The sequence below is a fragment of the Equus przewalskii genome, chromosome 4, assembly GCF_037783145.1.
Source record: "Equus przewalskii isolate Varuska chromosome 4, EquPr2, whole genome shotgun sequence".
NCBI classification, from domain to species: Eukaryota; Metazoa; Chordata; class Mammalia; order Perissodactyla; family Equidae; genus Equus; species Equus przewalskii.
This window is the reverse complement of record NC_091834.1, coordinates 36,255,195-36,278,603: the sequence shown is the minus strand read 5'-3', so window position 1 is coordinate 36,278,603 and position 23,409 is coordinate 36,255,195. Positions and strand designations below refer to the sequence as shown.

General features: G+C 37.4%; 1 protein-coding gene across 5 annotated transcripts in view; it reads left to right on the top strand.

The window, feature by feature from the left end:
- PEX1 (peroxisomal biogenesis factor 1) overlaps nt 1-23,409 on the top strand; it is a 52,788-nt gene that overhangs the window by 28,828 nt on the left and 551 nt on the right. For 2 of the 5 annotated variants that reach the window (XR_544460.2, XR_011539516.1), the window contains exons 12-23: nt 905-1,075; nt 2,828-2,982; nt 5,301-5,490; nt 5,706-5,872; nt 7,662-7,796; nt 10,434-10,498; nt 13,419-13,561; nt 13,643-13,746; nt 14,566-14,742; nt 19,008-19,238; nt 20,671-20,863; nt 21,166-21,296. Coding sequence is in view for 3 of the 5 variants with exons in the window: in XM_008517353.2 (XP_008515575.1) it covers nt 905-1,075; nt 2,828-2,982; nt 5,301-5,490; nt 5,706-5,872; nt 7,662-7,796; nt 10,434-10,498; nt 13,419-13,561; nt 13,643-13,746; nt 14,566-14,742; nt 19,008-19,238; nt 20,671-20,868; nt 21,166-21,296 (1,867 nt within the window). In the remaining 2 variants the exon portion in view is untranslated. Of the gene's footprint in view, nt 1-904; nt 1,076-2,827; nt 2,983-5,300; nt 5,491-5,705; nt 5,873-7,661; nt 7,797-10,433; nt 10,499-13,418; nt 13,562-13,642; nt 13,747-14,565; nt 14,743-19,007; nt 19,239-20,670; nt 20,869-21,165; nt 21,297-23,409 lie in introns of all 5 variants that reach the window. The other 3 variants (XM_008517353.2, XM_070617493.1, XM_008517354.2) reach the window with 2 other exon arrangements.

The window sequence follows — 23,409 nt, the reverse complement described above, 5'->3', positions numbered from 1 at the left end:
TTTTTCTTTTGCTGAAGAAGATTCACTCTGAGCTAACATCGGGGCCAGTCTCCCTCTGTTGTGTACGTGGGTCGCCACCACAGCATAGCTGCTGACGAGTGGTGTAGGTCTGTGCCTGGGAACCAAACCCGGGCTGCTGAAGCAGAGCATGCCAAACTTGGCTGGTCCCCTTAAGTAGTTAATTTTCTTTTCCCTTGGCTACCACTACCATATAGTCCCAACTAGTCATTGTTTTCATTTTTTTTATATCTAGTATACGATAAGAAACTGAGAAAGAGCTTCTGAGAGCCCATTACTTCATAGGATGTAAGGGTGGTTTTAGAGACATTGTCCATCTCCCAGCGTCCTGCTTGAAGCCACATGTGAAAATTTTGTTTTAGAGCTAAGTAACAGGAACTCTTTACATTGGCTTATGAATTGGTATGTTTTCTGGTCTTTGGAAGTTAAAACTTTGTAATTCACCAGGAAGATCGATGCCAAATTTATGATTCAAATATAACAATTCTAGGATCTCTAGGCAGCTACATTTGTGTTCAATTTTATCTGAATCTTGATCCCCTACTCTCTTTTACATTTTCACACATCCTGCTTTTGTTTTATTATTATGTTGTAGGCCATCTGAAATTATGGAATGAAGCTACGTATAAATAAATATCTAAATACAGAAATTATAGTAGCATATCATATTCCTTTTTTCAGTTTTATAAAATTGAGGGCTTTGAGGCTGTATTAATTAAACCATGTTAATGATTAACAAAATTTCATGATTGGTGTATTAACAAAATATGGATCAAATTTTCTTTGTTAAATCAATGTTGAGCTTTTCTGATGCTTTCAGAAGGGCAGCCTGAACTTTCCCGGCCCTGAAATAACATTGAAACCATTTCTTATCTTCTGTATGAAGGAAAAAGACTTGAAAACATACGAAAAACCCTAGAGACAGCTTTCTCAGAGGCGGCATGGAGGCAGCCTTCGGTGGTTCTGCTGGATGACCTCGATCTCCTTGTGGGCTTGCCTGCTCTCCCGGAACACGAGCACAGTCCTGACACCGTGCAGAGCCAGCGGCTCGCACATGGTAACGCTTCTCCTCACTGACGTCAGGCCTTTTTCTTTTGTCAGACAGCATTTTTAGTCTTAATGGTAAATCTGCTCCCTTCAGAGAATGAACATGTGCTGTGTTCTGTGGTGCTTTGGGGGCCTCTGCTGCCGTTCTACAGTTGTCCTATATTAGCAAAGTCGGGAGACTAAGAGCAGTGTGAAAATTCTGCAACGTCATGGTTAGTCTTTTGGGGCCTTTTCATTCTCCTATACTTGTGAGAAATTGTTTAATTGGACAGATTTACTCTTGCTTTTGTTCATTTGACCAATATTTGTTGAATGCTTGTTCACAGTCTGTAGTCTCAAATTCTGGAGGGAAGGAAAAGCACACAGGCAGTTTTAGTGCAGAATACTGATAGTAATAATGATAGCTGCTGTATCTTGAGTGCTCTCTCTGGGCTACGGATTGCTTTGTATTCCACATGCAAATAATCTCTTGATTTTACGGACAAGTAAATGAAAATTCAGAGATGAATTAATTTGATCATGGTGACACAACTAGAAGGTAGTAGGATATGCTCTGCTAAAAATATATATAGGGTACAATAGGAGCACATACCCTAAATTGGGGGTGGTGTTGGGGGTAAGAAGTTATCTGGGAAGGATTTTAGGAGGATTTGGTAACTGAGATGAGTTTTGATGGAGGAGTAGGAATTAGCATGAAGCAGCTTCATGCTAATGAAGAAGCAAAGGAAGTGTGGTTCACAGGCAAATGCACAGAGGTACCAGAAATCCTGGCATCTTAGGGCCTGTTCCATTGCCTGGAGCTCAGAGTTCAAGGAGAGGATGAGGTGGGCGGGCTGGAGGTTTTGGCAGCATTCAGTTACCTCAAGATTCTTTTTTATTTTTTGAGGAAGATTAGCCCTGAGCTAACTACTGCCAATCCTCCTCTCTTTGCTAAGGAAGACTGGCCCTGAGCCAACATCCATGCCCATCCTCCTGTACTCTATATATGGGACACCCACCACAGCGTGGCTTTTGCCAAGTGGTACCATGTCCGCACCTGGGATCCAAACCGGTGAACTCCGGGCCGCCGAGAAGCAGAACGTGCGAACTTAACCGCTGTGCAACTGGGCCGGCCCCTACCTCAAGATTCTTGAGAGCTGAAATAGATACAAAATGCAACCACAGTGGCTTGGGTTATTATGAACTAATGTTAATCTCACATTTTGAATCCTGTAGCATCTGCACGACTTGTTAGTCTAGTGGTTAAAAGATTGCTGCAAATTTCTAGGTCAGGACAGAGATATATTTGAGTATTGCCTGTTTCACTTCCAACCTTGAACCAACCAAACCTTGCAAGACCTGGGGTGGAAAGAGATTGTTCAGGGAGTCATTGGAATATGAGCTGTATTTTGCATAATTAATATAACACAATATGGAAATTTATCATCCTTCCATAATATTTATTTCAAAGACTCCTTTTCATTTACTTTATAAGATCCAGAAGTAAGGAACCTCGCTAGGCATTGTTCTGTTTATACAGACCGAGTTTACAGTTCCTTCGCTGCCTCCATTTGATTGATTAGAGCCTAACCAATATTAGGTCCTCAGTAGATAAACCAGTGAGTGAATGGAAGATTTAATTTTAAAAGGTATGAAGGAGCCATACCATTCATACTCCACCTTAAACCTTGACTTTAGGTTATCATTATTTTTAATGAGTGTATAATTTAAAAATTTCACGTTTATATTTACTAAGCTTTTACACTATATTGCTTAATTCTAGCTTTGAATGATATGATGAAAGAGTTTATTTCCATGGGAAGTTTGGTTGCACTGATTGCCACAAGCCAGTCTCACCATTCTCTGCATCCTTTACTTGTTTCTGCTCAAGGCATTCACATATTTCAGTGCATCCAACATATTCAACCTCCTGATCAGGTAACATACTACTTGTGATGATTGTTGAAATATGTTTCTTTTTATATAAATTATTTTTCAATTTTATTAATGATTTATGGCTTTACACTTATGCTCATGTTAGTGATCTTAAGAATATTTAAAAGTTGACATTTGGTACATGTTTTGTTTAGATGCACAATTTTCATTTATAACCAACTGAAATGTTACTATATACTTTCCAAGGAAATGGCTTTTTTAAAAAAAATTTTTTTTGTGAGGAAGATTGGCCCTGAGCTAACATGTGTTGCCAATCCTCCTCTTAATGCTTGAGGAAGATTGTCAGTGAGCTAACATCTGTGCCAGTCTTCCTCTATTTTTTGTGTGGGATGCCACCACAGTGTGATTTGACGAGCAGTGCGAGGTCTGTGTCCGGGATCCGAACCTGTGAACCCCAGGCTGCGGATGCAGAGCGTGTGAACTTAACCACTACACCACTGGGCCAGTCTTGGAAATGGCTTTTTTGAAAACAGCATTTCTTATTTTTTTTCTCCCATTAAAGTCTTCTTTTTCTATTTCATTTAAAAAGAAACAAAAACCCTAAAAATTCTGAACTTCCTCATTTCCCATAGATGAAATCTGTAAAGACGTCATGGAAATTAGAATTTTTTTCAGCTTTATTGAGCTATAATTGACAAATAAAATTGTATATATTTAAAGTGTACAACGTGATAATTTGATATATGTATACATTGTGGAATATTTACCACAATCAAGTTAATTAACACATCTGTCACCTCACACGGTTACCTTTTAAAAGCATTTCTTTTTAGTGAGAAATGTAAATAGACATCTTTTAAAAATTTGGTTAACTGAACTTTTTTTTACCTACACTAATATTCTGTGTCTACTACAATTCTGGCACCTATTTCCAAAGTGTGGGTTTTCCCCACCACCAAGCAGTTTTCAGACACCAGCTGGATGTGTTACAAGTCAGCTCAATTCTGACACACTCTACCCAGAGATAGCATCAGATCCCACAGGTTAAGAGTTCAGTCCTACAAGACTGCCCTCCACTCTAGATGCCAATCACGAGTCCAGGTTGTCACCTGTGCTTCTGACTCATTGGCTGTAAATCAGAGGTTCCTGTGACCCCCTCCTTGAGTTCAGTTAATTTGCTAGAACGGCTCACAGAACTCAGGAAAGTAGTTTACTCACTAGATTACCAGTTCGTTACAAGGGATATTAAAGGATACAAATCAGCTAGATGAAGGGAGATATATAGGGTGAGGTCCCAAACAAAGGAGCTGCTGTCCTTGCGGAGTTTGGGGACCGGCACGGTGGCACGTGGTTCATCAAGCTCTCTGAATTCCCTCCTTTTGGGTTTTAATGGAGACTTCATTACATAGGCATGATTGATTAAATCATTGGCAATTGGCAGTTGATACAACCTCTAGTCCCTCTTTCCTCCCTGGAAATCAGGGAATGGGACTAAAAGTTCCTGGTGCCCCTGGCAGCCAGCCCCCATCCTTAGGTGCTTTCCAAAAGTCACCTCATTAATATAAACTCAGATGTGGTTGAAAGGGCTTTGTTAGGACTATCAAGACACCTTTATCACTCTTATCACTTAGGAAATTCTAAGGTTTTAGGAGCTCTCTGCCAGAAATGGGGACAAAGACCAAATATATAATTCTTATTATAAGTCACAATATCACCCCTTTGGGGACTCATCTTCATGATGGTTTTAGTAGCAGTGAGCTCAAAAGAGTTTCTTGTGGGACTGGCCAGCACATTTTAACTTTTTATTTAAGATTCTTACCTAGCATCTACCCTAAATATTCAGATCCTGTGCTAATTAACTGTTATTGAAGAACAAAAGTATTACACCTGTTACTAAGCATAACAGAATAGTAGTGGTATTGGTCATTGAATATGTTTTTAGAAGTAAGTTTTATAGGAACAACAATAGAAACACTCTAAAAGGAACCAGATATTACTAAGAAGGCTTCTTACCCAAGAAAGAAATAGCAATCATTTATCAACGTGATTTTTTTTATGACTTTATTGAGATATAATTGAAGACCACAAACTTAGTATTTAAAATGTATAGTTTGATCAGTTTTAGCATATGTACACACCATGAAACCATCACCACAATTAAGGTAGCAAACATTTCCATCACTCCCAGAAGTTTCCTAGTTCCCCTTGGCAATCTGTCCCTGCCCCATTCTATCCGCAGACAACCACCAATCTGCTTTCTGTCACTGTAGATTCTGTCAACCTGATTTTTCTCAAAATATATGTACTAAAATTTACAGTTGAGTAAAATTAGAAATTTGAATTTTGTGTTTTTTCTTTAGGAGCAAAGATATGAAATTCTGTATAATGTAATAAAAAATAAACTGGACAGTGATATAAACAAATTCACTGCTCTTGACCTGCAACATATAGCTAAAGAAACTGAAGGGTTTGTGGCTAGAGATTTTACAGTGCTTGTGGACCGAGCCATTCATTCTCGTCTCTCCCATCAGAGTATATCCACCAGGGAAGGTATGTCTTACTATTAAAACCAAAATTTCGAATCTTCCTTCCATTGTGGAGGAATGTAATTGCAGTAAGGCAAGAATTAAATATACCCCATTTTAGTATTCAAATAGGTAGTTATTTGAGTAGAAAATTGGCATTTCCAGCTAAGTTGATGTTGTATTTTGAAACTTCATATATAAATATGACTACCAAAAGAACTTTTGTTTATTTTTAAACAGAATTAGTTTTAACAACATTGGACTTCCAAAAGGCTCTCCAAGGATTTGTTCCTGCATCTCTGCGAAATGTCAACCTGCATAAACCTAGGGACCTGGGCTGGGATAAGATCGGTGGATTACATGAAGTTCGACAGATACTCGTGGATACTATCCAGTTACCAGCTAAGGTACTTAAAAAAAAAAGTGCTTACTCCCAGAAGAACCACTGAATCATTGGCTTTGGCTTTATTTGTTGGCTTGCCCAATCTCACTTTGATTCAACAAGTATTTTCTGAGTTACCAAATAAATGTCCAGCACTATTTTTGGTACTGTAATAGATTTTTAAAGTATGTAATATACTCCTTGCCCATAAGAAACTTACAAAGAAAACTGGGGTGATATTTATAGTAAATACAATTTGATGTGAATTTCACAATTCTTTTGTTTTGCTTGAATCATTCAGATTTTACTATAGCAGATGAACTGTCAGCTGGAATTTGAACAGAAATAGACAGGAATAAGATGGGAGGTGGAAGTCATCTAGGTCCACAGAACTGATAGATTAAGCCAGATTTCTAGACTCTGGGTGTCAGTCCTGGAAAGGCAGAGTTAGAAGACAGCATTGATCAGGCAGATGGCAGGATAAAGGGGGCAGATGTAGATTGTTTTTCAGATCAGAAGGTAGAGTCTAGGAGGTAGCTTGTTTGAATCAGAAACCTGAGAGATAAGGATCATTGCATGATATCAGGGACCCATGCAAAGAGGTAAAGAAATGGGTAAGGACTCAGTGACAGGTAACTAGATGGCAAGTCCTGGGAACGGTGGCCAGTGGGGCCTGCGATACCCTGAGTGCAGTCCAGGACTGTGGGTTAAAGCCTGTTTGAGAGAACATGGGTAAGGAAGTATGTGGCAGCAGGATCGTGACCCTAAATGCTGGGTCTGGGCACCACGTATTAGCATCCAGATACTTGGAGGCCACCTGCATAACTGCTGACTTTGGGGCCTTTTTCAGATTAGAATGGAGGCAGGGATGGGGTTAGAATTTTGTCAACAGGTGGAACTAAATAAACATACCTAATTGAGGAGACCAGCATATTGCTGACACTAGCCTGATGTTTGGCTCACCTGTTCAGAACGTTTTCTTGCTCTCTGAGAAGCTGGTGATTTAGAAACTGAATTGCTTGTTCAGCATGGAGACACTTGGGAGATTTTACTGTCTGTTATCACTACATATGCTTCTCTATTATTTCTTTTCTTTCTTTGATTGAATATATTTGAATATGCATAGCTGTCATAACTTGCTCTGTCAACCATACAAGTAGAAGGTGGTATACTTGTTAAAAGATTGGTTTTTATTTTTTAATGTAGTACTTTTATAATGGTTAAAAAAATAAACAGGAAAAAATGGAAAGATATTCTTTTTTTAAATTTAATTTTATTTTGAGGAAGATTAGCCCTGAGCTAACATCTGGTGCCAGTCCTCCTCTTTTTGCTGAGGAAGACTGGCCCTGAGCTAACATCCGTGCCCATCTTCCTCTACTTTATATGTGGGACGCCTACTACAGCATGGCTTAACAAGCGGTGTGTAAGTCAGCGGCCCGGACCTGAACCAGCGAACCCCGGGCTGTTGAGTGGAACATGTGAACTTAACCACTGCGCCGTGGGCCAGCCCCGGAAAGATATTCTTGATGCAGTTATATGCATTTTGTGTAGAATGTGTTCCATGGTCCAATTGGGAAAAATCTGTGGTAGTTTCTTTGAATTCATTTATTGTTTTGAGTAGGAATTTTATTTTCTATTGTTGTACTGTTAATAAAGGTGGCAGTTTATTAACAGCTTTATTAACAGGAAAGTATCTGAATACTTTTTTCTATACCTTGCTCTTTGGCTCCTGCTTAGTCATTTGTTGAGCTTTTTGTCGTATTTTTATCATTTTATCATTTTTATCATTTTTATCATATTTTTGTATTTTTCAGTACCCAGAATTATTTGCAAACTTGCCCATACGACAGAGAACAGGGGTACTGTTGTATGGTCCTCCTGGAACAGGAAAGACCTTACTAGCTGGAGTAATTGCACGAGAGAGTGGAATGAATTTTATTAGTGTCAAGGTATGTTTTGCATTTATCTTTCTTTCTCTTTTTTTTAATCGAGGTAAAATTTACATAACATAATTAACTATTTTAAAGTGTATGATTCAGTGGTATTTAGTGTATTCACAATGGTTTGTAACTACCACCTCTCTCTGGTTTCAAAACTTTTTCATCCCATTTCCCATACCCCCATCCCCTGGCAACCACTGATCTGCTTTCTGTTTCTCTGGATTTGCCTGTTCTGGATATTTCATATGAAAGGAATCATGCAATAGGTCACCTTTTATTTCTGGTTTCTTTCACTTAGCATAATGTTTTCAAGGTTCATTCAAGTTGTAGCATGTGTGAGTACTTAAGTCCTTTTTATGGCTGAATGATATTTCATTGTTTGGATATGCCACAGTTTGTTTATCCATTCATAATTGGTGAGCATTTGGATGTTTTTCACCTTTTGGCTGTCATAAATAATGTTGCTATATACATTTTGTGTACTACAAGTTTCTGTATGGACATATGTTTTCATTTTTTTTAAATATATACCTAGGAGTGTAGATGCTGGGTCATGTAGTAATTCTATGTGTAACTTTTTGAGGAATTGCCAAACTCTTTTTCACAGTGATTGCACCATTTTACATCCCTACCAGCAATGTACAAGTGTACCTATTCCTCCATATCCTCGCCAACACCATTTATGTTTCTTGACTGTGGGTTAGTCTCACGTTTGGAAAACCGGTAGGAGCAGTGATCCATCTGTTAGTTAAAGCTGTGTGGGAAATTGAATAATGATCCACCTCTCTTTTGTTGGGCTTTTTATGTTCCTAAGGCAAATCTTCATGCATTGTAAATAGAATTTTGCATAAATACTCAGGTAAAAGAGCAAACTATACTTGAAGGATGAGGAAAACCTAGAAAACTAGGGGCTGGAGACCACACTGAGGCAGGAAGCTGGGGTTTTTATAGTTCTATTATTTGTTGGCTGTATTTTACCTTTGCTTGTGTCACACTAGGTCAAAGTTTTTTCTGCTATAAGGTGAGTGTGGTAATTAAAGGTCATGCTGACAGATCATTTCAGGTAATGCCTCACAGTCCACCACTGGTGTGCTGTTATGGTCTAGGGTCCGATATCTTATTTGCACAGTTTCAGCACCCCAACAATATTAGTTTACCAAAGAGTGATTAGATTTCAAGGCAAAGGAATCATATATTATAGCCTTATTCAAAGTTGATTTATAAACTGAAAGTCAGTTTAGTGATTTGCAATTGAGTTATGCCTACCTACACCTCTTTTTATACATTTTTTGTGAGCTAGTTACATGGGTACCCTGGCAATGATGGAGAAACACTGTAACTTTTAAATTTTCTTAACGTTTTTTCTGGATTCTGAGATAACTATGACCATACTCTTCTTTTTTACTTGTCACTAGAATATAGTTTCACTATTTTTTTTAAAAACATACTATTTTCCAAGTAATAGGGATGTAAGGTACAGCATAGGGAATATAGACAAAAATATTGTAATAACTTTGTATGGCAACAGATAAGGTTACTAGTCTTATAAGGGTGATGGTAATGTATATAAATGTCAAATCACTATGTTGTACACCTGATACTTTATGCAATTTTGTATGTCAACTATACTTCAATTTTAAAAAAAGGATTAAGTGACAAATGTAAAGGGTGCCTTGCACAGTGACTTGTACCTGGTACATAGGAGGTGCTCAATGAATGTAAGGGAAAACATCTCCCCCCACAACAACTTCTTTTCAAGATGAAACTTGTGAATATTACTGTATTTTAGATTGTTCTGTTAGGGAGGATGTCTTATCCCCTTTAGTAACTCTTCAAATTGTAATTTGGGATGAGTTCTCAATGGAAAGGTTTCAGCAGAGAGGTAATTCTCTCTGGATGGGTCAGGGTGGATCTTAGGAGGCATGCTTCAAAGATGGGGGCCTTTCCCTGACCCCATTATGTTGCTTTGTTCCTAACAATTTGCCTTAGTTATTTCTTGTTCCATCCTCTATAGCTCTCTGACTGTATTGAGGAAATTAAAGTCATTCATGTCTCATTACATATTTTTTGGAGTCTCCAAAGTTTTGAGATAGATGGCACATTTTCCCTTTTTAAACCACTCTTTACTAAACAGTTATTCAGTACTTATTATGTGGCAAACACTGTTTTTGGCACTGGGGATTCAGTAGTGAACAAAACTGCATTTTTGGAGCTTACATTCTACTAGTGGAGAGAGACAGTAAACAGCCACATTCAGTATATAATCTGGCATCAGGTGGTGGTAGGTACTATGTGGGAAGACAAGCGGGTTAAGGAGGTACACAGTAATTGGAGTGGTCATAGATGGGGTTGTCAGTCAAGGCCTTTCTGAGGCTGCGGCATTTTGCCTGAGATCTAAATGAAATGAAGCAAGGAGCCATGAGACTAGCTGCGGACAAATTCTAGGTAGAGGAAACACCAAGAGAAGAAATTGTGGTATGATATTTATTCAAGCCATATAATTTTTTAAATGTATTTGAGAGATATCCATTTAATCATATTAAACTTTTTCCATGACTGCATTTAGACTTAGTCATAAACAAAAATTATATTTTGTTATTAAATAATTTTATCTTAATTCTAATTTAATTTTATTTTATCTAATAGGGACCAGAGTTACTCAGCAAATATATTGGAGCAAGTGAAAAAGCTGTTCGGGATATTTTTATTAGGTTGGTTCCCTACGAATGGTTTTTTAAGTAACTAACTATTATTATGTATCAGTCAATACTTTTTGGTCTTGTTTTTTGAATAACTGATGTTTGAAACTTGTGATTTATGTGGATCATTAATAAACTAAAGAACAAAGATTCTGTTTCACCAAAACCACTTAAATGGTAAACATTTTGATATTAAATTTTGGAAATTATTTGGGTTTTTTTTTATAAAGATTTTATTTTTTTCCATTTTCTCCCCAAAGCCCCCCGGTACATAGTTGTGTATTCTTCATTGTGGGTCCTTCTAGTTGTGGCATGTGGGACGCTGCCTCAGCGTGGTTTGATGAGCAGTGCCATGTCCGCGCCCAGGATTCGAACCAACAAAACACTGGGCCGCCTGCAGTGGAGCACGTGAACTTAACCACTCAGCCACGGGGCCAGCCCCAGTATATTTTTATAATAGAAATATTCCTGAAATGCTGAAAGTGGAATCATGAGTGGTTATTCAAAGGAATCTCAAAGTAGATCCTTTTATGAAGCACATAATTACTCTAGTTTCTCTCTTTTATAAATTAAGATTCCATGTGGCCAACTTAATTAAAATAGAGTAATAGAGTGTAACTATTATGGCATTTATATAAAAATACATGAAATATATATAAGAATATAGAAGCTAATATTTAAGAATGAAAATAATTATTTAAATGTGATGGGATTATAGGGAGTTTTTAAATTAAAAAGCTACTTTTTTCTGTTCTTCTAAAATTTTATTATAAAATATGAAATTGGAAGAATATGTATATAATGTATATGTACATTTTAAAGAAGAAGAATAATAAAATGAACTCTTGTGTATCCACCACCCAATTTAACAAATAGAACATTATCAGGAAAATGTTATTACAGATAAAGACAGTCACCGTGTATTCACCAAAGGTTCAATTTACCAGGAAGATATTACAATTCTAAAATTGTATCTGATATTCTAGCTTCAAAATATTTAAGCAAAAATTGACAGAACTGCAAAGAGAAATTGACAAATCCACCTTCATAGTAGAAGGTTTTTAACACACTTCTCAGTAATTAGTTACACTAAGGTGAAGAAAATAGTAAAAATTTAGAAGATTTAAATAACATATTCAACAAGATTGATCTAAGCACCCAACAACTGGAGAATATGCATTCTTTTCAAGCACACCTGGAACGTTTTTGAAAATTGGCCAAACTTCAGGCCATACCTAGCAATTGCAGTAAGTTTCAAAAAAACAATATCATACAGACTCTATTCTCTGAAAACACACATAAGTTAAAATAAACAACAAGAGGATATTAAAAAAAACAAACTCTTCTGTATAATTCATGGGTTTAAGAAAAGATCATAATGGAAAACACTTGGCACTAAGTAATAATGAGGATGCTGTTTATTAAAACTTTTAGATGTTGCAAAACTTAAGGAAAATTTATAGCGTTAAATTTTAGAAATGAAAAAAGTTCAGTTGAAAGTTAATCACTAGGTATCCATCTCATGAATTTAGATATAGATATAATTTAGAAAATATAGATATAAACTTAATAAATAAAAAGGGAAGTAATAAAGAGCAAAAACTAGTGAAATAGAAAACAATTCAACAGAAAAGTTCACAAACCCAAATATTTCTTGAAAGCCTAGTACAATTGATAGAACTCCAGTGAGATTGATCAAGAACAAAGCAAGCATGAATAAACAATATTAAGGATAAAAAGGGGGACACGACTAAAGATATACCAGAAATGTAAAAGATAATAAGGGAATATTTTCAAATAATATAATGAACTTTATGCCGATACACTTGAAACTTGGATGACACAGAGGAAAAGTATAATTGGCCAAAATATAGCAAAGAAGAAACAAAATCTGAATAGACCTGTAACTATAGAAAAAAATTGTCACTGGTTAAAAATCTTTACACAAATCAAACATGAGACCCAGCTGGTTTTCTAGGAGAGTTTTGCCAAACATTCAAAGAGATAATTCTAGTCTGTTGTTGGCCCCAGAAGACTTATCTCACTTGCCGTGTGTTTAATGAGATGTTTGTTGGTTTTTTTCAATCAGCTTGACAGGTGTTTTGTAATAGGGGTGATTCTTCAGACATCTAGTCCACTCTCTTACCAGCGCTGGAATTTATATTCTCTTATTTTAATTAAAACAAAGTTAGTTAATAAATTAATAAAGTTAAAAATCAATTCAAATTAGAAAAAAGTGTAATATACGCAAGTAAAATATACTTTATAAAAAGCCCTGTCAAAACGATGTGAAAATAATGAGCTTGCCAGATTTTAAATGGAGAAAAGAAATGAATAGGCATTTCACAAAAGAAGTAAAAGTGGCATACAATCATATATCACTTAACGACGGGGATACGCTTTTTGAAATGTGTCATCAGGTGATTTTGTCATTGTGTGAACATCATAGAGTGCACTTACACAAACCTAGATGGTATAGCCTACTGCACACCTAAGCTATATGGTACTTATCTTATGGGACCACTGTCGTATATGCAGTCTGTTGGTGACTGAAACGTCATTACTTGGAGCATGACTGTCTAAAAAAAAATGTTTACTTGTACTGTAATAAGAATCAAAGAAACATTTCGCTTCTTGAATAAGTTTCTGGGTTTTGTTTTAGTTCTTGTCCAGAAGGCATGAGTCTTAGGCAAACACCTTGACCTAAGAGCCAGTTTGCTAAAAACAAGGATAATTATATATGCCTTGCCTTCTTTAAGGATTTGGTATGAAGATTTAAGTAAATACATATATATGTGTGTGTATACAGATATATGTATTTATATTTGTATAAATAAATATATATTATATATATTTATATTTATTTACAAGTATTCATATATAAGTTACTTTGCAAACTCTATTCAAATATGAAATATTGTGTTTTTCTCAGAGCACAGGCTGCAAAACCCTGCATTCTTTTCTTTGATGAATTTGAATCCATTGCTCCTCGACGAGGCCATGATAATACAGGAGTTACAGATCGCGTTGTTAACCAGTTGCTGACCCAGTTGGATGGAGTAGAAGGCTTACAGGGTAATAACTGTAAATACAGAGATATCATTATAACAAAATTTCGGCAGGATTTAGTGAAGAATTTTTACTTTTTTTCCCCAGGTGTTTATGTATTGGCTGCTACTAGTCGCCCTGACTTGATTGACCCTGCCCTGCTTAGGCCTGGCCGACTAGATAAATGTGTATACTGTCCTCCTCCTGATCAGGTGACAATTTCATATTTAGAGTCCAAAACCCAACAATGCTACACTCTTTGCTTGTGAACTTTACTTATGCCAGGTAATGGCAGTTATCCTTAGAAGACCAGCTTTAGGCAAAGGCCTTGGTCATTGTTTGCTCACAGCATGAAAAGATTCTGAACTAGATGCAAGTGATTTCCATGCAAGTCTGAGAACTTTATAATCTTTCAGTATTGACCAACTGGAAAAAAAAGGAAGGAAACTAAAGTATTTCATGTCAACATTCCCTGTGTTCCAAGACCACACCCCTCTTATCCTGACAAAAGACTCTGGTACAGAATCAAGCATATGGCTAGTAAGCATATAAGCAGGTTACATAGAGAGAGGATTTTTAACAGTTCCAAGTCCTGTGTCGTTTCATCTCTTGTTCCAAATTTACAAATTAATGAATAAATGAGTGAAAGGACAAGTAGAGAAATGAGTAGTCAAAGGTATAAAATAATCTAAATATATGTCATATGTAGCTATTAGTTAAATTATTCTAATTTTCCTTTTGAAACACTTTTTTGGCACATTTGCCCAAATCTAGAAAATAAGCACTGTCTGAATAAGAAATGACTTAGACTGAATAGTTAAGATTGTTGTTTTTCATTTGTTTTTCTCCCTATATTCTTTCTGTTAGGGGAAATGTTCCAAGAATACATAACAGACTAGTGGTACATTTCTCAAGTTAACTTGTAAAGCTTATTAGATTATATAAAGTTAATTTATTAAAAATCATAAGATACGTAGTTTAAAATAATACTTAATTTTATTTGTTAAATCAATTAGTTTTTCTCCCTTCAGGTGTCACGTCTTGAAATTTTAAATGTTCTCAGTGACTCTCTACCTCTGGCAGATGACGTGGACCTTCAGCATGTGGCGTCAGTAACTGACTCCTTCACGGGAGCTGATCTCAAGGCTTTACTTTATAATGCCCAGTTAGAGGCCTTACATGGAAGGCTGTTGTCCTGTGGACTCCAAGTAAGTTATAGCAGGAGATCGTTACTATGGTGTTTTACGAGCATGAGGTGATAAGAGCAGCTCAAGGTCAAAATTTCAACCTTCAAAGATCCTATTTTTTAACAACTCGGGTAAAACTGTATAGAAATTTACCTTTAGTCGAATGTTCCATAGTTGGAATATTGGCTTTGCAGAGAATTTGTAATTATGCAGAGTTGGTGTCCATTTCTTTAATATTACCTTACTGTTGGCAAAATATTTTGGTGTGTGGAAGGATATTATTTAAATTGGGATATCATGAATTAGACAGTATAAACAAAAATACTGTGGTTTTTTTGTTTGTCTTGTACTTTAATTTTTAAAAAATAATCGAAGTTTGTTATTTTGAAGCTCAAATTGTCCCAGATCAAGCCAATAGGAGCTGCTTTGGGATGGTTTCTGTGTCTTTTTGATATGTCCTCATAATTCTTTGATCCCTTACTTATTTCCTGATACAAGAAGGTCTTCCAGGTTTATCTTGTACTTTCTGTACTTAGCCCTATAAACAGCCTTTTCTCTAAGGATAGTATTTTGATTTTAACTTTTGCAGCAGATAATTTGAGTTCTACTACGTTGTGGATTTTACCACATATTTTCTAGGAAAGATTTTCCTGTATACTCTTCTCCCTTACATTTTGTTGGAGATTCTTGCAGGGCCTAAAGTTCCTAAATCAGAAACTATCAAGTTTTTGCTATCTATTTTGGCAAGTCATTATGGTTCGGTTTTTTTACTGTTTTGGGATGGAATGTTCTATATATATGTATTAAGTCCATCTGGTCTAGTTTTTCATTTAATTCTACAATTTCCTTGTTGACTTTCTGTCTGGATGGTCTGTCCATTGGTGTTAGTGGGGTGTTGAGGTCTCCTACTATTATTGTATTGTTATCTCCTTTTAGTTTTGTTAATAGTTGCTTTATGTACTTTGGTGCTCCCGTGTTGGGTGCATATATATTTATATGTGTTATGTTTTCTTGGTGGAGTGTCCCTTTTACCATAATATACTGCTTCTCTTTGTCTCTCTTTACTTGCTTTGTCTTGAAGTCTACTTTGTCTGGTATATGTATGGCGACACCTGCTTTCTTTTGTTCACTATTAGCTTGGAGTATCATCTTCCATCCCTTCACTCTGAGTCTGTTTTTGTCTTTGGGGCTGAGGTGTGTCCTGGAGGCAGCATATTGTTGGGTCTTGTTTTTTAATCCGTGCTGCCACTCTGTGTCTTTTGATTGGAGAATTCAACCTATTTACATTTAGAGTGATTATTGAAATGTGGGGGCCTGATGCTGCCATTTTATTGCTCGTTTTCTGATTGTCCTGAATTTCCTTTGTTTCTCGTCCCATGTATTTCGGACTACCAGTTCAGTTAGGTAGTTTTCTATGCTGGTTTTCTTAGTTTCCTCCTTATTTGTAATTTGTGTCTCTGTTCTAATTATTTGTTTAGTGGTTACCATATGGTTTGTATACAACATCTCATAGATGAGATAGTGCATTTCCTGATAGCCTCTTATTTCCTTGGACTGAGCTGGTTCCATCCCTTTCCTTTTCCCTTTCTAGGTTGTTATTATCACATCTTTTTCTCTTCTTGTGTTGTGAGTTTGTGGTTAAAATGAGAAGATTATATTTATTCTTGATGTTTCTCTTCCCTTTATCTTTAATATTATATTTAAGCATTTGCTAACCTGTTCTGATGGAGAGCTGAAACTTTCTGATTTTGTCTTTCTATTTATCTCCCTGCTCAGGGTTTTGTAACCCCTTTCCTTTTTTTTCCTTTTTTTTTCAGGTATGAGGGCCTTCCTGAGGATTTCTTGTATGGGGGGGGAGGGGTCTTGTGACAATGAACTCCCTTAACTTTTGTTTATCTGGGAAAGTTTTTATTTCTCCATCATATCTGAAGGATATTTTCACTGGGTAGAGTATTCTTGGCTGAAAGTTTTTGTCTTTCAGAATTTTGAATATATCATTCCACTCTCTCCTTGCCTGTAAGGTTTCTGCTGAGAAATCTGCTGACAGCCTAATAGGGGTTCCTTTGTAGGTTATTTTCTTCTGCCTTGCTGCCCCTAGTATATTTTCTTTGTCCTTGACTTTTGCCAGCTTTACTACTGTATGCCTTGGAGTTGGTCTTTTTACATTGGTGAAGTTTGGAGATCTATTGGCTTCTGTCACAGGGATTTCCAGCTTCCTCCCCAGGTTTGGGAAGTTCTCAGCTATTATTTGTTTGAACAAGCTTTCTGCTCCATTCTCCTTCTGTTCTTCCTCTGGGATACCTATAATCCTTATGTTGCATTTCCTAATTGAGTCATATATTTCTCTGAGAGCTTCTTTATTTCTTTTTAGTCTTAGTTCTCTCTTCTCCTCTCTCTGAAGCATTTCTATATTCCTGTCCTCTAATCTTCTAATTCTGTCCTCCATATTATCAGCCCTACTGTTCAGGGATTCCAGATTTTTCTTAATCTCATCCATTGTGTTTTTTAACTCCAACATCTCCAATTGCTTCTTCTTTATAGTATCAAGCTCTTTTGTAACATAGCTTCTGAACTTGTTGAGTTGTCTATCTGTATTCTCTTTTAACTCATTGAATTTTTTAATGATAATGATTTTGAATTCTTTGTCATTTAGTCTATAGATTTCTGTGTCTTCAGGATTGTTTGCTGGGTACTTGTCATTTTCCTTCTGTTCCAGAGATTTAATATATTTTTTCATACTGCTTGATGGCATGGATTTGTGCCTCTGCATAGAGATAGAGTTTGGTTACTGCTTCCACTTGCTGCCACTGGGGGGGAGGGGGTGGGAGCTGTGTAATCTGTGCCCACTAGGATCCCCATCAGCTGTTCCTGACCAAGCCTGGGCCACTCCTTGGGATGGCAGTGGCCCTGTGGGGTCTCCTGTCAACTGTGGGAACAGTCACATGGGGGCTTTGGGTTCCTGCTGCCTGCTCCCACAAACCCACCTAGAAATGCTCCCTCCTTAGGGACTGCAGCATTGTTATGGGCTTTCAAGGCAGCTGAGAGCTTGTTTGCCCAGGCTTGCAGCTTTGCTGCCATCTGGTCCCACTGGATCTCGCTTGCACCCTCAGGGCCTTAGCAGAGCTATGGGCATCTAATGCACCTGGCAGGTAGCTCACCCAGCCATTCTGTGTCTGCTCCTAGGCCACCCAGCCTTTGTGCTTGGTGGGCAGGGCCTCTCTACTGGGCTGAGCTGAGACTCTCCCTGGGGCCACTGTGGGACTGTGGATTTTCCCACTGGACCAAGGAGCCATCATGCTGGGGCTACTGATTGTCACCACCCACTTGCACAGTCCTGCTGGATGGATCTCACTTTCCCCCTTGGGGCTGCGGCAGGGCTACGTGTGTTTAATGCAGCTGGCGGTTAGCTCGTGCAGGTTACTGCCTCTGCTCCCAGGTCACCCAGCCTTTGTGCTTGGTGGGCTGGGCCTCCCTACCAAGTCTGAGCCCAAGTCATTCCCTGGGGCTGCAGTGGGACTGTGGATTTTCCCAGTGGTCCAAAGAGCAGTCATGGGGAGCTTATGGCTGTAGTCACCTGTTTCCTCAGTTGCGCCGACGCGCACACCCACCCTTGGTGCCACAGCAGTACTATGAGCACTTCAGCCGGGAGAGAGTCGCTTGCGGGTACTGCGCTGTCTGAGGGCCAGGGAGTTCTCACCTATCTCCACCTCTTCCCTGGGGGTAGTCTATCCACCTTCTGATGTATGGCAGCGTGGGTCTCTCAGGCGTCCTGCAGTGCTGTGTGAGTATCCTCCGTTGATCAATGAATGTCCATTTAGTTGTAGTTCGAAGGGGGAGAGACAAAGAAAACTGCTCACTCTGCCATGTTGCTGACATCACTTTCCTAAAGTTCTTCCTCCCCCACCTTTCACTACCAGAAAAGGTATTTATTTGTAAAGCGCTCTATAAAAATAAGGCACTCTATAACATGATTGGGTCATCATTTCAGAGTAGAAAAATATGAATTGAAAGACATAAAAATAAAATCCAGAAGGCTGAGTCCTAGTTTTGTTACAGAATTTTTGGGGAGGCGGTTGGCAAATTACACATTCCATCTTATCTTTCCTTATTTTAATAGTTAAAATTTTATTATATGCCCCAGAACCATTAGAGAATTAATAAGAGCTTTTTTGAAGAATGCCTCGAGTTTCATTCTCCTGGTCTGTTAGAATACTGTCTGTGTTGTTTTTTTCTGAGCTGTGGATTACTTAGATCTTGACAACTGGTTGTCCTTTTGTGTGTTTTAGGATGGCAATTCCAGCTCTGATAGTGACCTAAGTCTGTCTTCAATGGTTCTTCTTAACCACAGCAGTGGCTCTGATGATTCAGCTGGAGATGGAGAATGTGGCCTAGAGCAGTCCCTTGTTTCTCTCGAGACGTCTGAGATGCTTCCAGATGAATCAAAATTCAATATATACCGGCTCTACTTTGGAAGCTCTTATGAATCAGAACTTGGAAATGGAACCTCTTCTGATTTGGTACCTTGTGCAGTCGTCATTGTACACTTCTGAAATGTAAAACCGTATGTTGGTGTAAACTGGACAGTGATTTATCTCCTAACCAGCCCCACATGTTCTTTCTGGTTGGTTGGTTCTTCAGTAAAATAGTCTTGGTTTTCTTACATACACTAATTAGTGGTTTTCATTCCTTGTTAAGAACTATAAGACAGAACTGGCAGAAAGGGGAGCCAGAGTAGCCAGTGTTTGGGATTCCCTTTGGTTTCTTTCAGATTTCTCTCCCTTTGTTAGGGGTTTAAAGCATCTTTAGTAGCAGATCCATTTTATATTAAACTTAAATTCTGTTATCATAGAACAGTTGAGGATAATGAGAAATGTGGTACCATAATGTCAAAAATTCCTGACAACAAAATGTTACCTATTTGTAATACTTTTGGTGGAAAGTATAAGCACAGTGAAAAAGTTATTAGTAGCAAGAATGTTTCAACAAGGAAAATGTTTAGATTAAATGTAGGCAAATCATTGTTTTTCTAAATTAAAACAGCATTCAACACATGTCCTCCCCAAAAATAACAGTTTCACTGCTACTGTATTGGTAGATACAACATTTTTACATATATTTAGTTATATTTTTTGTTTTTTGTAAATTTGCTTTATTAATTCAGGTTTTTAAAAATATAAAAGTGACCCATTTTTATTCCTAAGAATAGTAAGCTGTTGTTTTAATTCTGGTCTTTAATTCTGTTTTCTTTTTTTAAATTAAGTTAAATTTTATTATTATTTTTTTAAAGGTATGCTTTTTGGTGAGGAAGATTGGCCCTGAGCTAACATCTGTGCCTATCTTCCTCTTTTTTCCCTCCCCAAAGCCCCAGTACCTAGTTGTATATCCCAGTTGTAAGTCCTTCTGGTTCTTCTATGTGAGCACTGCCACAGCTGGCTGACGAGCAGTGTCTAGGTCCCTGTCCAGGATCCGAACCAGCGAACCCTGGGCCACCGAAGCAGAACGTGCAAACTTAACCACTGTGCCAATGGGCGGGCCCCTAATTCTGTTTTCTGTTTCTTAACTTCTATGTAGAAATGTCCCCATGTAGAACCTTAGTAGAACTATTTGCTGAAAACTAAGAAGGTGCATTTCGAACCAATCTCTGGGGCATTCGTTTGGTGGATTTAATAACAAAGCATTAAAAAATCCTTGTGTTAGAGTAGTTTCCACTCTATGGTGGCTCAACAACATAGATATAAATGAAGCTTTGTAGAATATGGACATATTTTAAACTTGCTTAATTTCAGTTAATTACAATGTAAGCTTGTCCATGTTAAGGTTTTATTGCTTAAAATTTTTAATTTTATCTTTGGTAAATACATACTTTTTTTCTCCCTCTCTCTTTTTCCCAACCACCCCCCTTCCTCTCTTCCCTTCTTCCTTCTTTCATTATTATACTTTACCATGCAGAGCTCGCAGTGCCTGTCTGCACCAAGTTCCATGACTCAGGATTTTCCTGGAGTTCCTGGGAAAGATCAGTTGTTTTCACAACCTCCAGTCTTCAGAACAATGTCACAAGAGGGTTACCAAGAACTTACACAGGAACAGAGAGATCAACTGAGGGCAGATGTCAGTATTATCAAAGGCAGATACCGGAGCCAAAGTGGAGTATGGCTTTTGTCACCCCTATTATAATTGTGAAAACTTTTCAAAAATTATTTTTCCTTTTGTTTTCCTATGTATTTCTTTGATTTGTAAATGAGCTATGTTTATAAACAAGGGACTGAAACACATTGATAAGTCAAATGGTTCTGTGCTTCCTGCTTTCAAATAATTTTTAGTAATCTTATGAGAAAGGGCATGTATAATCTCCTGAAAAACTGACAAAAAGAAATAACACTTGGACTGCTTCTTTTTTCATCACGTCCCTAAGTTGACTTTTTGTCATTTTCTTTTTAATTTAAGGAGGATGACACCCTTAACCAACCAGGACCAGTCAAACCCGGTCTGGCTATCAGTCAGTCACATTTAATGACTGCGCTCAGTCACACGAGGCCATCCCTTAGTGAAGATGACTGGAAGAATTTTGCTGAGCTGTAAGTAACAGACTCTGATTCAGAAGTATAGATATTATCACAGGTGACAGTTATTCACTTAAACGTTGAAGTTCTTATTTAAAATCACAAATGATATTTTAAAAGCCAATTCAAAAAATTTGAGTGGCTATGCATTCAAACACTCAAATTTCAGGAGTATAGAAGTCAAAAATGAATTTTCATTAACCAGTTCATTTGATTATATTTGATTTATAATAAACTGATTTAAAAGCTTTGAAGAAATAAAAGGAAAATTAAAATAAAATCAAAATAATTCCAATATATAGTTTGCAAAAATTATGAAAAATGTACCTGTTTTGCTTTCAAGATTACATATATTTTTATTAATCTCAAGAACATTTAGATACATTTAAATTCACTTATGGACCATGTTTAGTCCACATTTGGATTTATAGGCTTCTTGTAGTTGTCTCTGTAGCAGCTTAGGAGTTTGAAACCTGTAGAGTGGGGACCATTCTAGGTCAGTGCTTCACCTTAACTCAAGAAATGTTTATTCCTGGTCTTTAGAAGTTGCAACTCTTTCATGTTTAATTTCACAGCACTTTGGATTGTGTGTGCTTGTGTGCATTGCCCTTCTTCCCTTCTAGGTTTTTCGGCTGGTCTAATAATTAAATTGACATGATATAGATTAACAGAAGAAAAATAAATTTAATTTCATACATATGGGAGCCCCATAAAAATATGCAACTCAAAGGCAGTCAGGCAGTTGAGGCTTATATACCGTCCTGAACTAAGGAAAGGGGCAGGGCCTGGAGCTTCAGAGAGGCGGCGGTGACTCCCAGGAAGAGGGGAAGAGCAGACGTCTGGTAGTCACGCGTTGGCCCTGCCATGCAGACGGTCCTTCAGAGAAAACAGTTCTCTCTGGCGACAGCTCACTTTCTGGTACAGGGCCGCTATCTCAGTTCTTTTAGGCAGTTCAGGGAGAGGTCAAGAACTTTTCCTGAGTCTTGATTCCCTTCCACTCAAAAAAATCCACCTGCCAAAGTGGTACATTTTGAGGTGGCATATTCTACACCCCTTCAACACACATAAGTAATATCTTCTTAATGCAGAAAAATCAGAAAACAAAGAGAAGGAAAAATAAGAAAACAGACATTTCCCTTAATCCCACTGCCTCCCAAAGCATATTTATTTGTATGCTTATATATTTTCCTCCTGAAATAAGACACTGCACATGTTGCTTTACAGCAGTCCCCCTTTCATCCATCCATACATCTAGAACATTCTTTCACATTTTAAATACGTTACTACTTGGTTTTTAACATCATTTTATAGTATAGCTAGGCCACAATATCCAATTTTTGGACATTTAAGTTGCTTCCAGGTTTTCACTATCATAGGCAGTGATAATGAACATTCTCAGAGCTGAATGCTTACACATATCCTTATTTCACTGGGATAGAGGTAGAATTATTGCATCACATTTTTTAAGGCTTTTGAAATCTGTTTCCAAATTGCCTTTCAGAAATACTGTACAGTGTACATCCCAACAGTAATATATTGAGAGTGCTTCTTTCACCACACCCGCACTAACATTGAGTGTCATATTTCTCTAAACTTGGCCAGTTTGACTGGAGAAAAATTATATCTTGTTTTAAAATTTAAATTTTTTTGATTAAAACTATAGAGGTTATATTTTTATGTTAATCATTGTCATTTGTATTTTATCTTTTCTAATTTGTGTCCTCATCCCCTTTGCTCCCTTTTCTACTGGAGTGTTCAACTTTAAAAATTTATTTGTGGGGCCCGCCCAGTGGTGCAGTGGTTAAGTTCGCGTGCTCTGCTTGGGCAGCCTAGGGTTTGCCAGTTTGGATCCCGGGTGTGGACCTACACACCACTTGTCAAGACATGCTGTGGCAGGTGTCCCACATATAAAGTAGAGGAAGATGGGCACAGATGTTAGGGCCAATCTTCCTCAGGAAAAAGAGGACGATTGGTGGCAGATGTTAGCTCAGGGCTAATCTTCCTCAAAAAAAAAAAAATTATTTGTAAGAACTTTAATTTCTTTTACAAATTTGTTTCCAGTTTATTATTTTATTTTTGTTTCTTAAAAGACATTCTGTTTGCAAACAATCCATTGTCTTTTGTAATT